Source organism: Orbicella faveolata, unplaced genomic scaffold, assembly GCF_042242905.1.
Source record: "Orbicella faveolata isolate gen_17 unplaced genomic scaffold, um_ofav_v1 contig_46, whole genome shotgun sequence".
NCBI lineage: Eukaryota > Metazoa > Cnidaria > Anthozoa > Scleractinia > Merulinidae > Orbicella > Orbicella faveolata.
Window position 1 is genome coordinate 10,985,667 of NW_028301576.1, and position 15,874 is coordinate 11,001,540.

Sequence of the window (15,874 nt, forward strand, 5' to 3'; positions counted from 1 at the left end):
ACTGTTGTTGCCATGGCAACACTCTTGGCTCCAGTCTCTTTCTGTGAAAAACCAAATATCCCCATTTACTACCTTTTAAATAGGGACAGAGGGTCTTGCTCGGAACACACATGGTTCCCATATTGTCTTAACTCTCTCCATTAGATTGGTGGGAGTGGATGATCCTTGTTTAAGATAAAATCTGGGAATTTTAGTCTCAGTTAAAACAGAACTAGCGGCATAACTGTTGTCGTGGCAATGGCACGACGGGTGTCATTACGTTTCTTTTGATGCACATTTCTGGTGTCAAGTTTAAAGAACACTGCTTTAATATTACCAGTTATTCTCGATTGAGTGTTGTGCTGTTTTGTTGGAACCACCAATAAAGTCATCACTTTCCTTACATAAATGTAAATATCTCTAAAACGAAAAAAGATATTCCAAAAACGAAAATCCCACTCTTCTTTACTTTGAAAAGCCTTTCAAGTAAGCATCAATTATTTTTTTATGTTATAGGCACTTTAAGAGATTTCCAGAACTTTCCAGGACCAGTAGCCCTTTTCCAGGACGTTCCAGTCCTGGAAAAGGCCACAATAAAATTCCAGGACTTTCCAGGTTTTCCAGAACCCGTACGAACCCTGATTCTCACGTGCATTCTTGCCTTTTCAACTGTGCTTGGTAACTTCGCTCCCTGCCCACCCTCCCTTCCTGGTAAGTATGAGGTAGGTATCATGGTACCACTGTTTTTTGCAATGTGACGGTGCTGGTGTTTGCCGCTCACAGGGTTGTCATGTCTTGTGCTCGAGGCTCCACTATCTTTCCAGGCACCTTCCCCAAGCTCATCTATTGTTGGTGAGTTTAAAGGGAGTTGTTGCCAGGACTTGACGGTAGAGTAAGAGCAGCAGTGGTTCAAGTAGCAGGTTCGAGAAATTTGTTGAAGAGGAGTGTCAAACACCCGTTCCCAATTAAAGTGCGATCCAACATTGATGAGTTAACAGCACCTGATAGCCCAGAGCCGTGTGACTCTTCACACTGACCAGTCACTGCTGTTAACAGACCTCGCCAAAAGCGGCGATCAATGGAGAACTTTTGCAAAGATTTAGACCGTAACACTTGGGAAATGAACACTTTCAAAACTTGAACTTACCAGTTTGTACCAGTTTTCGCAAATTGCTATTTCTTACGAACTAAACTACGAGATGTGGATGTGGCCCGTTCATTCAATGTTTTCGCTTGTTTTGTTATTTTCCATCTGTATCACCACCATGTGAACAGATGCGGCGAGTGTAAGAATTATTGACAGAATATATCACGTGGTTTTTGTCACCGCATGTTCTACGATCGGTGTAAGGTTCCAATCTTGTATGATTTTCTCAAGTCAATTAAAGACGATTGTTGCTGACGTGGAACGCGCATGGGGAGAAATCCGTGACAGTCAGCGAAACGCATTGAGGGCTCGGGAATCAAGCGAAAGCTCATACTGATCATGCGCGAAAGTATCAAATTGCGGCCAGCAAAAAAAAACCACTGTAATGGCGAGCGGTGTGCGAAGTTCAAGCAAAAATTCTCGCGGTTTTTTCGTGCAAATGCACAATGATTCCTCCTCAGATCTTCTCTGGGGAGGGAAAAGCTTTAAAAAGATTAAAAGAAATGTTAGCTCGCATTATTTCGCTGTGGAGCGATTGATTTCCAAGAGGAGTTCGGGCGGAACGGTGAGTTCAAGTTTTGGTTTTAATATTGTGGTTTGTCAGGTATTGCTGTTGCATTTCTCTTGTTCTTTAACACATGTACTTACGCTTATAATATATCATTTTCAGACGCAGTATTTGGTAAAATGGCTAGGTTACAGCACATTTGAAAACAGTTGGGGAGAAGAGGAAAACCTCACCATTGATCTTGTCAGGTCAGTTTTATGGACACTTTGACTGTTTAGTAAATGAGGTGTTGTATAATAGTTAAAGGAACTATAGCGTCTTCCTTGTTTTTCAATTGCGTTTTCTTCGAGGAGACACAACAACTGCATGTATAAAGACCAGTTGGAGTGTCCCAAATTTTACTTAAACCTTTGGTAGAGTTTTTATTGGCAGTGTTCTAACTTCAGTCAAATGTGTACACCGATAATTTATGTTAATAGTTTCCAGTACTAGGATGTCTACACCGTAATAAAATAATAAGTCTGTTTTTTAATTAAATGTATTTATTTATGTTTGCACATTAATGTTTTTGGAATAAAATCCTGATTAATGTGCATGTATTTCATACAATTTTGGTTTCCTAGTTAATTTCAGTGCATTTCTATAAATTCAAAATTTTGGTTGCTGTCAAGAAGAGCTGACCTAGTTTCTATTTTGATTCTGTTGCAGAACTTATGAGAAGCCCAAAGTGCAACCAGAGAGGTTGATGAGAGCTGTACATACTTTAAGGGTATCAGTGCTCTCAAAACTTAAAAATAAGAGTAGATGTAATGTAGTGATTGACTTTGACCATGATTGCTTTCGAAGCTTGTTTCATGGAAAGGGAAGAGAGGCCAGGGAAAAGGGGTATATTTTATTATATGAAGTGGACTTCAGTAGATGCAAACTCCCTGAAAAATGGGATTTAGTTTGTGGCTCCAATGGGGATGGGGTAAGGGTAAAATACCCTTTTAAGGTGCGACTATTTTTAGCAAAGTCACCTAAAACTTTTACACTTGTCCAGGGAAAACTTCTAGAAGATAAGCGAATGCTTATTGAGAAACTTTCTCTGGACTTTAACCGTCAGCCATTCACACTTTTAAGTTAGATTACCTCCTTTGAGCTTAACCCAATCTACTCCTGCAGCCAAACCTTGAGCCTCTTGACATGGTCTTGTAGTGTGTCAGTGAAACCATATTGTCTAACCATTCAAATGAAAGTTTCACATTTTTCTTTAAATTAAGCCAAATCAAATTTAGGATTTTACCAAAGTTTGATTTTGGCCTTGGGAGTGAAAGGGTTACAACAAAGGAGGTAAAACAAAACAGACAGTTTTATAAGGTCAACATATTTGCCTTGTTTCCATATGTCAAAGTACCATTGCCGAGCCCATGGTGTAACAAGCACTCACAACAAATCATGATTTCACTGCCCAGCAGTTTTCACCAAAGACAATTTGAGATTTGGAACAAGTCACTACCCAGGTCAACAACTCTCTTTCATCAAAGATTTTGATTTGGTCCCTTTTAAAACATGATTTCTCATTTATTCAATGCTTACTGCCATGTCTAACTTAAAGGGTGTTGACCTTATAATTTTACTGTATGTTAAGTAACAAGTTGTCTGATTTATTCAGGAAGAAAACTTGGAAAAATCAGAATGTATTGACTGCTTGCTAGCTGTTTGCTGATTGCTGATTTTCTTGTTTACAAATCTCCTCCAGCTGTTTGATAAGCTCAGCTTTGTTGTTTTGACTGAAACCTTTGGCATTTCTCTGTTTCAGTTCATTTTTTCATTCTTTAACTGTCATTTTTGAAAAATCAGTATTGGAGCTTGTGCATTGTGTAGGAGGTTGTTCATTTTGAGCTTCACTTGGTTGCTGCAGATGTTCAGTTAGATGAATTTTTGCTCGCTTTCGCGCTTCTTTAATTTCAACGTCCCGGTAGCTTTCTTTTCTCCTTGTGTAATTTTGCACCTCCCTTTCATGTTCTTTAAGCTCCCATTGACGCCTTTCTTGTCGGAGGACATCCCCAGCAGAATCCCATTTATTGGACTTCCGCAAAATAATCCCATGAGCCATGTCGTTGTTCTTTTCGACTCCTTACCCTGTGAAAATTTTGACTGATTTGTGGAGCTCAAAGAACCTGGGGATGTGTGTTACCATGATATGCATATATGGTGTTATTCGATTTCTTTCGTACCCCTCCCTTTTGCCATTTAAGCTGAGGAACAAAGAAATCCACTGCTTTGCTTTCATAAAAAACTGTTTTGGGTCTTTTTCTGGATTCCAGTTGTTGACAACTTTGTAGATGTCAGCAAATGCTGTCCAAACCTCTACAACTGTTGATACAGTTTCTGGGCGTAGGGTATTGAGCAGTTTACTGGGGAGGTCAGCCAGCAGGATCTTCTTGTCAGATCCCAAGAGGCTTGTCGAGTCATATCTGCCACTGGCTTTCCCATCAGCATTTTTTTGTTCCCACACATCAAAAGAAACACCACAAGATCTGATCACTTGAATTAGGTTTTTGAGGTGTGCCCGCTTTGCTTCCCCCTTTTTTTGTCTAAGTCATCTTCACGGTCCCAGTCTAAACATTCATTGACCAAATTTTCAATCAAAATATCTGTAACACGTAGCATCAAGTGAAGTTCATCTACTACTGTATGATCCAGTGGAATGTTCAACAAAGGTTGCTTATCACAGCAGTAATTATCTTTAGATGTTGTTGACATTTCACGGATCTCTTTGAGAGTTCTTACCATGGGTGGAGTGTTATAAATAAGGTAGTTGTCACTTATGTTCCAACAATCAGCCTTGTGTACTTTACACCAAGCACAGGCATGGTTGGATGTGGCTCCTTTGAGTCCAAGCATCAGTAAAATAAATTTGTAATCACCTCCAAGGTAAAATTCAGTGTTGAGGTCATGACCATCTACAGTTAATTTTGCTGAGTCAATCAAGCTGTTTATTTCCTTGAATAAACTTCCAAATGACACCTTTATTGTCTGATACCCTTCAGTTCCATTGACTATACCAATAGTTCTGTTTCCTTTTGCAGACATGACAGATTCCCCAGTTTGAAGAGTAGAAAATGAAAGTAAAATGAAATTTGAATTTCTTGTCATTCTGGCACCATCACCATTGATTTTAATTTTGATTTTGTCATTGATAGTATCAAAGTCAGGGTTTTGCTTGAGGAAATCTGAAATGTGTTCTTTGAAAACGGTTTCAACTGAACTCACTTTGCCTCCTTCAAAATTTCCATCCAGTGCCTCAATGTGGCACATTTTGTTCAACTGTTCGTGGCACTGCTTCACCAAATAAGACCTGGGTAGGCTGTCTGTAATCATGGAGATTTCATGATAGAATGAATCTCCCACAGAAAACTTGTCTAACAAGAAAAGGATTTGCTGAACTTTTCTTTTTTGATCTTCTGACAAGGAGCTGTACCTGTCTTCCCCCTCTGCAGATTGAGATATAGAATTACTGGAATTAGGCAAGCAACTAACCTTGTGAATCACACCGGTGTCTGATTCTTTGACACTTAAACTTTCCAATTCAATACCGAAAGAATTGGCGAACCATAGAGCAGTCTGTACTCTAGAGAGAAAGGTTTTCAATGTCCTGGACTTGTTTTTAACTTGTGAAAGAGGCTTTCCTTTGAACGATGAAATGTCCAAAGAGTTTTCTAATGATTTAATGTAATCTTCCAGTTCTTTGTTTTCTTCTTGTAAACTTTGGGTTTTGCTTTCACTTTGTTTTGCCTCTAACAACATCTCCTCATAGATCCTTTCCTTCTCTTCCTCTAAATTATTACACCTTGATTTCCATTCTTGTAGCTCATAATGTAGGATTCCTATTTCATCATGCAGGTTTTCCATTTTGTTGTAAAACTCTTGAATCGTTTTCACCTGCCCTTCCATTACATGAAATTTCCGGACTAGCTCGTCTAACTCTTTTCTTGCCCTACCTTTGGCTTTTTTGTACTGCAGAGAAATGTTGTATGCAATTTTCATCAAAGCTGAATCAATTTCTCTTCTAATATTTGGGTCATTGCTGAAGGCAAAACATTCACCAAATATGCACTTTTTGACCAAGTCTATGTAGGTGAATTGTTAGGCGACCGATGAAGATGATGCCTTGTCTTCTTTTGGGCTTGTAGCCGAAGAACTTGGCTTTTCATAGTTACTTCTGGTTAAAGAATTTTCACCGGAAGTGTCTGTAGAGCACGCGATTCCTTCTTGCACGATTTTGTGCGCATCCTTGAAAAAGGGGTAAGGAATTCCTAAAGTGAAAATGATTCTTCTTTCTTTTTCTCTCCCATCAAATATTATATCTGGTCCAGTGACCCTGATTGCCTCCTCGAAACGAGCGCAACAATGACTAAATTCGTCCGACATACTTGCAAATTATTCTATGATGTAATGCTTCAGCATTGTTTATTTTGCAATGAGGAAAGGCTACTAAGCTTTATACAAAGCACTATGGGATTCAAAATGGAGGACGTCCCGTAAGAAAAATGGCTTTCCGGCGCTTCTAAAACATGGCGATTTTGCAGTGTTTCCCTGGCGTTTTAAAAATGGCTTCCCTTTCAGTCTTACTCAGCAATGTTTAAGAGATTCTTTCACCAAGTTTGGAACTAGTTTAATGCCATCGATGGGTCGTAAATCTGGATGAAAACTAAAGTTTCGCATGTAAACAAAACAGTCAGATATGAGAAAAACTTCCAGGAATCGTACAAAGTGGTTAAGCTTTGGCAGTTTTGTGCACTCTCAGGTGTAATTAAGAGGTATGACAGAACAATTGGAGGATTATTATGTGCAAAAGAAACAGCCTCAGGGAACCGCTTAAACAACGTCGAAAACACCTAAAGGAGGAATCGAAGGTTTGAACACATCTATGACTTTATTTAATGATAAAAGAAAACAGTTCATGTCCGGCGGTGAAAACACAGTGGAAAAAAGAAAACGAAGGTTAGCACAATTGTCACTGTTTTCTTTGTTACGATGTTAGCGACGCATTTGAAATCTAAGACCAAATTTGATACCCGTACGCTTGCGCGGCGACCATGTTGTATCGGATTTCTCCCCATGATATGTTTGGTTTTACGCTATAGTTTACGAAACGATTTATGAAAACTACCAAGTTTCGACCATGTAAAAAGAGTAATGAAAAGTAATGAAAATACTATGACTAGTCTACCCATCACTGATTCCCAAGTCAAGATGGCGACGGAGGCTGTTGTTGTCAATAAAAAGTCACCAACCTTTATAATTTAGCTTTGTTAATTCTTCCATTAAACTCCAGTTTGAGACCTTGATACAATTAACTGTGCTTCTATACAGGGTTCCATTGCTTCCCTTAGAGAAACAAAAAGATGTTAAATACTGTAAAATCAAACTGAACTTCACTGTAAACTATAAGAAGTTTGGGTCGAGAAACGACCGCTTTTTGCAGGACGTAACATGTCGATTATTTCGATAGTCGATGAAGATCGATCATTGTCGATACTAATTAATCGACAAATATCGGAAATCGATAAAAGTCAATCACACAATTTATTGTTATTATCGACTTTATTTGATTACGATTGATTTTGATCAATTTTGATCGATTTCAATCGACAAGTATCGGAAATACAAAAAACGATGTATGGCGTAGGCATACGTAGGTTGTGGACTGGTACAACAGTCACAGGTGCAAGGAGAAGCAAGGGGCATACAAACCCTGTGAATACAGCACACCTAGCGGAGAGGGAGGAGAGTCGTAGCAGCTTGTATTTGTCAAATGTTGAACTGAACAAAAACACTGATGAAATAAAATGTCAATTTACTTTACGTTACTTCTTAATTACTTTGCTGGCCTCGATTTTATCCCGCATCTAGTCTAAACTTTGGCCCGTTCTGTCCACCCAAAGAAACACGACTTTGAATTCCCAGGATCCCTCATCTCCCCCGCTTAGAGAGACTCTGGGAACTAGGTTGATTAGAGTTATGTTATAGATCGCGATTTAGTTTAGCTGAAACTGTTAACCGATCATTTCTCGAGGTAATTTAAACATTCTATTCTGTAATGAATAACAGACCACTTGGTTGTTCAGGTTTTTATTTAAGTTATTGTCATACAGATTTACTTTAGAGCTCTTTAAACTCGGCATAAAAAAAGTCATTGGAGCTATTATTGGTTTGGTTACTTGAATTTTGTAGCTGATTGAAACATTTGTCTGCATTTTTGTCGATAAAATCGATAATCAGTTGAAAACCTTGTGATTATCGACTTTTATCGACAAACGTAACTTGTCGATTGACAATTATCGACAAATATCGAGTACTATCGACTTATCGACTACGTTTTCGATGATCGACTTTGATTGACATGTTACGTCCTGCTTTTTGGTAAATAAAAGCTGACGAGCTGGGAATCAATTCACTGCCCGGAATCAGCCGGAATGCAAAATTAAACCACGCACTGCTTTTTAAGTCTACCTTAGGAAGCTTATTACGAATAAACTTACCAAAGTGCACCGTTGAATTCACCTTTTACAGTCTCAGTGAAACAGAACGAAATTTCAGCTGTTATTTCAGCTGATTTCAGCAAAAGATTTGCACGCTTCGCCCGGTCAGGGCAAGTCAAAATTAAACAGCACCATGCACTATTACTTCTCGCTCCGTTAGCCACTTTCCAATGTTAAAAAAAGACATTTCAACAACCGAAACGTGACCCAGTTCCCAGGTTTGTGAGAAGAAGTCAACACGACGAACACCACTGCTAACTGAGCACAGGCCAACGGACAGGAGGAAGAGCGGTAAACGCCAGAGTGAGGCAAATCGTCCAGAAAATCTGGTACATGTAGGCCTGGGAAAGACTCTTGCCCAGTCTTTCTTCAGTTTGCAAGCGTCTCGCCGGCCGCCGCCATCTTTGTGTTATCCTCTGTTCAACATGGATTTTCAAAACCGTGCTGGAGGAAAAACAGGCTCGGGTGGCGTTGCTTCGTGGTCAGAATCGAATAGAGACCGTCGAGAACGCTTAAGGCAGCTAGCATTGGAGACAATAGACCTCAACAAGGTGAAAATAATCAATTCTTTGTGTGTAGCAAGAAGTTTGTAATAGCTCTAAATACTCTTCCATGTGGTTTACCAGCTACCAAGCTAGATCGGAGTAAGAACGCGATACCAATTCATCAGTCGCATTCAATATGTCGCGATGTAGAAAAAGCATCCCACACTCACATACTAACTCCCACAGATCAAACTGAAAAAATACTTTTGCTGTCAAAGGCTTGGTGCTAACTGAACAGGATTTCAACAAAATCAACTTCAATGACGCTTAGTGTATCATTATTTTTTTTTCCATGAAGATAGGAACATAAGATGTCTATTTCGTACGGGATGGAAATGCACCAATAGATAAATTGGTTAAAAAATTACTCTATAAAAAGAGGTATAACTATCTGGCTGATGACCTTATTGAACAATTTCCAGACATACAGTTGGTTTTGCAAATACTGTAATCCGAATCCACATGCGATCATGCCCAGGGATGGTGGCCACTGAAGCATATTAGTCATATAATTTTGTCATATTAGACTAGGAAGTGCAAGTGTGACCCAATGATAAGTCCCAAAATAAAACCCTATTACACTGAAACCAGAGCCCAGAAAAGCTCTGTGGCTCACAATGTAACCAAAAAGTCCTTAGTTGACATGAAAACAGGAATTTGTCTTGGAGGGATAGCAATGCAGGGATAGCCCTGTGATAAAAGTATCCCCTCCCACCAGTGTGGCATGGGGTTTGATTCCTCAAACTTGTGTTGTGGATTGAGCTTGTTGTTGGTTCTTGTCCTTGCCTCAAAGGCTTTTTCCCAAAGGTCTCAATTTTTTTTTCCTCTCCACAAAAACCAACATTTCTATATTCTTATTTGGACTAAATTCAAAGGGCCTCATATTTCTTGATCAGTTGCACATGTTACACTGTTACATGTTACCTTTATTAAACAACATTGATTTATTTAAATCATTTTTCTGCTAAATAATAAATGCTGTTCACATTTATACTGTAGAGAAAGTGAAGGAATGTTTCTACAAGGTTATTTTTGTTTTTCAGGATCCATATTTTATGAAAAATCATCTTGGTTCTTATGAATGCAAGTTATGTCTCACACTGCACAACAATGAGGTTAGTTCCAACACTTTTTTCATATACATATAGGATCAAGATGAGCCATTTTCAGATCTTCAAAATAAAGTTAGTTGGAGATTCAGGTATAAACTCACATTGGGCTTGTCATACGACTTCTCAAGGCTGTGCTCTAGAAGTGCCCTGATGCCACAGCTGACTAACTTTTGCGTAAATTTTGCAACAACAGTAATTTTGTTTTCGCTGCATGCATCAGAGCACTTGCAGAATCCAAACTGTATTGTGGAGCGGTTTTCAGTAATCAGTGATTAGTCTGGTTTTGGTTTTACTACAGTTTGAGATTGGCTGGGTAGTCTAACTGGTAAGTAATTGGTTTAGTTTTTGTTGTACAACACTCGATTGAAAACCGCTCTAATCAAAGCAAATTCATTTCTGTGAAACATCTTGAGTGTACGTGTAGTTGTCTATAAAAAACACAATGTTGATTAATAAAGTTATTAAGTATAGTCAACTTCATTTGTTCTCACCCGTAAGATTTATTTCTTTTTGTTCCTTTGTTATAGGGAAGCTATCTGGCTCATACACAAGGAAAAAAGCATCAATCAAACCTGTAAGTATTATATTCAATATAACTTTCTTGTTAATCTTGATTCTATCAATCAAGACAGTATATTTAAAATACAGGGTAAGGGAGGCTGTTGTAGACAGTGTTTAATTTTGCATGATTCCTTATCTTCAAAATTACTGCATCTATCTAGAGAGTGCTTCCCCTAGTAGTTAAATGTGAATAACTTTTATTGTTTTCAGAGCTCGTCGTGCTGCTAAGGAAGCTAAAGAGGCCCCAGCACAACCAGCCCCTGTGAGTACTTTATTTATGTTTCAGTAATGCACATTTTAGCAAAGTACATGTAGGGCTTGAAAAAACTTGAATTCTAGCTGGCCCTTCAGACCATCATCTCCCAAATTTTGCTTGGCCTGGAAAGATTTATACACCTTTCACACCAACTAAACATGTTTAATAAAACCAAGTTTATCGAAAAAAATCAGCAATAGAAAACTGGTAGACTGGATCTACTAAGCTCTAGTGGGTGCATTCATTATGCTAAACATCAAGTCGACAAACCTCAGTTCAAAGCTTTTGTGACAAGAAACTTATAAACTGTGTTTAAAATAAACAGCTTTTAAACATGTTTAAGCTTTGGTGTGAATGGGGTATTAGTGTACATTTTTAAACAATTATTGGATGAGGTTTTTGTGATATCCAGAAAAATCAAGGATATCAGCCAAAGCCGAAGGCTGAGGCTGATAACCCTTACCAAGACCTTGATTATTCTGGATATCACAAAAACTGAATCTATTAATTGTTTTATTATACATTGAATGAAAATATATGTTACATATGACAATTGGAATAATTTTAACTTTCACTTTCTGCAGGAAAAACCAAGGGTATCTGTTAAAAAGTTTGTCAAGATAGGACGTCCAGGTTATAAAGGTATAAAAACTCAACCCTTGTGATAACTTGAGAGGAGAGACTTTATCTGGAAGATCTGGGCGGGCATGTTTGCCTTGCTTGACAATCAACTCAAAAGTTTCTATGTTTAGGAAATATAGAAGAAGTACTGCAAAGGAATATTTATGACAAAAGTCAATGAACAAAATCCTAAATACAGGGATAATTTATTTTGTCAAGGGAGTTTGTGATGTAGATGACCATAGAGAGTTAAGCTCTGTGATTTACATTCTAAATACTCTATTTTTCCCTTTAGTTACAAAACAGAGAGATCCAGACACAGGGCAGCATAGTCTACTGTTTCAGGTTAGAATTTTAAAGTAGTTTAAAGACCTTTATATGTTGATCCAAAGGCAAGTCTGTGCATGAGCTCAAGTTTTCTCAAGTTTTTTCATGAGCTCAAGTTTTCTCAGAATAGTTTGTTCAGTCTGAAATATGCATTTCTATTGTCTCTATTTGTGCAGAATCTTGCAAGACAATAGCAATATTTATTTTTTTATTGTTTTTACTTTATATTGATTGGATGTGAAAGTGTTATCAATTATTAGATGTAGATGTAGATGTAGATGAGTTCTTCGTTGTATGCAGTTTCCAATGTGTTCTCATGTGATATCTGCAGGTGGATTATCCTGAGATAGCAGAAGCCATTACACCAAGACACCGCTTCATGTCAGCGTATGAACAGCGTATTGAACCACCTGATAAGGCATGGCAGTACCTCTTGTTTGCGGCAGAACCTTACGAGACAATAGCATTCAAGGTGTGTTAACACTGACTTAGTTTGAGGCTGATATATTCCACTACTGCAGCTGTCATTCCTGAATAGTAATTGAAGTAACTTTATTAGTCACTCCAGTAAGAGTGGTTTGCAATAAGAGTGAAAGATGTGAAAGCTCTATGAACGAATAAATAGAAATTAAGAAATCAAACAATATCTCATGCACACCTCTTAAAAGCAGCCTTAAAATTTGGTTATTTTTTAAAAGTATTTACAACTGTTAGAGTTTGAGGGAGTTAATTCCAAACCCAAACAACGCCATATACAAAAGACCTCTGTCAGGAAGCTGTTGTGGATAGTAGCAGCTCTAAATTACATGTATTTCTATGTCTAGTAAAATATTAGTCTGCTCTAGCTATGAATTTGCTGTGCAAATATACATGAGCAAGGCTATAATCACTGTTCAGGCATTCAATCACCATTTCAGCTTCGCTGACCTCAGTTTGATCCATTGGGCAACTTGTGGCCAATAGAGGGAGTTCCTTTCATTTTGCCTGTTGTTCAAACAAAATTCCATGCCCCATTGACAACCTGCGCTGCAAAATTTTGCATTGTCTGAAGTAGAACAATGTTCTTCTTTGCTGTGTTGGCGCAAACTGACAAACAGTGAAACATTTTACCGAAACCACTGAGAGACTATGGGAAACAAAACATGTCAACTGCTTTTTTCTCTTGCTGACATAGATTCCAAGTCGGGAAATTGACAAAGATGAAGGTAGACTTTGGACTCAGTGGAATAAGGACACAAAACAGGTCAGTGTGCTGTGTATGCTATTAATGTATGACTCCTGATATTTCTTATTGGAATTGAAAATGCATAACAGCATTTTTTTTTGTACCATGGAAACTCTTGGAATTATGGTCTCTTGCAATCACATGCTTAAGGGTGCTTTTTAAAGAAAGGAAGGACTATTGCCCCAGTAATACACATGTAAGAATGTTTAAATAATAATGATAATACCAAGGCTTCGTAGCAGCGCAAAGTAAGATATCGCTTAAAAAAAAAAGAAAGAAAGGAGAAAGAAAGGAGACTGTAATTAGTATGAAAGGGATAAATTAAGATGTTAGTAATGTTAGTCTCCTTTCTGAGCTTAAATAGTTTTACCCTTTATTTTTTGGTTCACGCCTTCACCCTTAATTATTCTTGTTAATATCTCACTATGTTATTCTATTTGTTGCATATTTTCATTTTATTTCTCACTGTACAACTGACAATGGATGATATCTCATCCGAAACATGTATTGTCTTCATTAAAAAATGAACTTCAAAAACATTGTGTGGTTCATCAAAGGAACATTGATAATGATAACGACTTTATTTCGGCATTTCCACAAAAGATAAGCTCTTCATCCAAAAGTAAAACTAACTGCCTTACTAATACCTTAAGTAGAAAAAGTACATTATACTACACTATATTCTATTTACATTCATGTAAAACTAATTAATTGAATAATAACCACTGAATTATGAGTATAGAATTAAAAATAAAAACTGTGTAGTACATAAGTATTTTGAAATAATCTGTGCAGTGGGGCTTTCGCTCTGTTTCTTTGAAATTTTCGTACTTCCATCCTAAAATAGTTATAATTAGTACTTTCACACAGCAAACAATGCAATTTATTTGAATATTGCACTGGCGTTATGTTGAAATGTTGCCATCTCAAGTGGAACTTTAAGAGTGGTTGTGCCAGATCTCTGAGACCTCCCTGGATTTCGCTGTTCCAGTAATAATTTGTTTTAACAAAATGCAACATCTCTATTCATTTTTTTTGGCAGTTTTTCCTCCAGTTCCATTTCCGATTGACACCTGGTCAAATACAACAGCAACAGCAGAAGAGAGGCAGCAATCAGCCAGGTGGGCCACCAGGTCTAGCTCCACCTCCACCAAGGAACATTCCATCTGCCAACCCTCTCAACCCTTTCGCTCAGCGCTAGTAACTTAGCAACCAACACACTGTCACACTGAACAGTCGCTAATCAGCTTGTTGCAATAGGTTTTTGACACATTCATTTGCTGTACATTTGTGTAACGGTTGTGTAGAAAATTTTAAGTTGGTTTATAATCACGAACTTAATGTCATTGCTTGAGTAATAAAAGTGTGTGTTTTGCGTGGAAGGTGTAAGTTTCTTTTTTGTTTTACTGATTCTGACGTAAAGATCATCAAACCAAAACTGGGAGGTGGTATAACTTGAAAGAACCAGTCATCTAACCAACCAGATTGTAACTTCATCTCAGTGCTTTTTCTTTTCCCTTTGCAAGCACTTTTTAGAAATAACCCTTTTGAAGATGAAGAATCACGCCAAATTAGAAATTCTGTGTATTTCACATATGCACTGTCTTGATTGACATCTAGACTGTTGTTGCTTGAAAATTACTTTTTCAGTTATTTATTTGGCAACTTTTAGACAAATGGCTGATTTCATTTGTTTCAAATAGCCTATCAAACAACAAAAATAACGTCCTTTATTTACCCTTCATCTTACAAATTGATTGAAATTAATTTAAAGTTATAATTAAATATTTAAGGGTACTGGTAACCTGAAGTAACCAGTGGATTAAAAATGCCAGATTGCCAGGTTACAAGCTCATTACGCAAAAAATGGTCAGACACACACCAAAGAACACACAGACACATACCTGGAATTATGAGAGGCAGAGTTGTCAAGCTACAAATTCTTGTCTAAAGGTATTGAAATCAATACTTCCTTCAGTTCTCACTATTTGCTAGGTTAAACAAGCCATCAGAAAGTTGTCAATAGTTTAAAACTTTGTCAAGTGGCAGACTAAACCCTTAAAGATAATAATCCACATTTACATAAGAACCCCCCTCTCCCCCCCACGGTCCTGCACGGGGATATACCCATCACTCACTGCAAGGTTAAAGGGTAACAAAGTGGGGGAGGGAATAAAAAAAATTAATTTGTCTAAATGAGATCCATTCTTTAATAGTTCTACAATAGAATAGGTTTCTATAAGTTTCAGTGTTTGGTCTTGAAAGACCATATTTGTTATCCCAGTAGTGGACTGGAATTAGGCAACTGACGTTAATGCAGGAAGAATGTGGGGAGTCATTTCAAATGCAAATAGAATTTATCGCTTTCTTCCCTGCACAAGCCTCCACTGCAAGCTAGTTCCAGTCCAATACCAAGAATACAAATTTCCCCTATGCAATAAACTTGCCTTTGTGGTGGGTTCGTAGTTGACAATTGCATATCTTTATCTGCAATTTTTATAAGTTCTATCAATTGCAAAGCTTTCTGCATCAGCTGACAAGTGTGTAATATTTATAATACATGTATATCCATTCTTTTGAGACTGTCTTGAATGTTAAGACCAGTCATACTGACACAAAAACATATCACCACACAAGTTAAAAGGAACATTAAACATCTTAGCATTTTACTTATTACAGGTATGTGGGTATACAAGTGAAATTCTCCTCGTAGATCAAAATGTTCATGTATGTCCAAGGCCCCAATCATTTGTGGCACGTGTAGAAACACTTGTGCAAAGAGGAGATGAAAGCCCTTAATACAAGTAGCTGGCTTACAGTGATTGAGACAAACATACACTGCAGCAATACCTTTGGGTGACAGAAGTATTATTGGTGGGGATGCTACAACCAGAAATTGCTGGGAGACTTCAAAGTCAAACTATCTGGGGTATTTAAGGGGAGGGGTACATTGGGCTGCTAGACACCCCACCCCTGCCCCACCCACCTTTGACGAAGTGCAAAATTAAAGAAAACTGGAAAAGATTGTGAATATTATGGCAGAAATAAAGGCAAACAACCAAC

At 37.8% G+C, this 15,874-nt stretch overlaps 3 protein-coding genes across 4 annotated transcripts; 2 read left to right on the forward strand and 1 right to left on the reverse strand.

Annotated features, from left to right (window-relative positions):
- Positions 1-1,511: 1,511 nt before the first annotated feature.
- Positions 1,512-4,649, forward strand: LOC149098355 (uncharacterized). 2 transcript variants are annotated; one of them, XM_089277832.1, is made up of 3 exons: positions 1,512-1,691; positions 1,797-1,882; positions 2,343-4,649. In XM_089277832.1, exons 1-3 carry the CDS (start codon positions 1,512-1,514, stop codon positions 2,758-2,760), a joined length of 684 nt encoding a protein of 227 aa, XP_089133958.1. In that variant the 3' UTR covers positions 2,761-4,649. The 2 variants fall into 2 exon arrangements, with proteins under 2 accessions (XP_089133958.1, XP_089133957.1); XM_089277831.1 differs by having other exon boundaries at positions 1,512-1,882.
- LOC110054020 (uncharacterized) lies at positions 1,974-8,454 on the reverse strand. The gene is made up of 3 exons (XM_089277830.1): positions 8,165-8,454; positions 6,917-7,010; positions 1,974-5,113 (listed from the first exon to the last, which is right to left on the reverse strand). The coding sequence occupies exons 2-3, from the start codon at positions 6,945-6,947 to the stop codon at positions 4,170-4,172; spliced, it is 975 nt and encodes a 324-aa protein (XP_089133956.1). The 5' UTR covers positions 6,948-7,010; positions 8,165-8,454; the 3' UTR covers positions 1,974-4,169.
- Positions 8,455-8,514: 60 nt separating this feature from the next.
- On the forward strand, positions 8,515-14,193 carry LOC110052439 (splicing factor 3A subunit 2-like). Its single transcript, XM_020758573.2, has 9 exons — positions 8,515-8,715; positions 9,753-9,824; positions 10,349-10,395; positions 10,593-10,644; positions 11,223-11,280; positions 11,555-11,604; positions 11,918-12,058; positions 12,761-12,829; positions 13,854-14,193. The coding sequence occupies exons 1-9, from the start codon at positions 8,590-8,592 to the stop codon at positions 14,010-14,012; spliced, it is 774 nt and encodes a 257-aa protein (XP_020614232.1). The 5' UTR covers positions 8,515-8,589; the 3' UTR covers positions 14,013-14,193.
- The last annotated feature ends 1,681 nt before the right edge of the window (positions 14,194-15,874 follow it).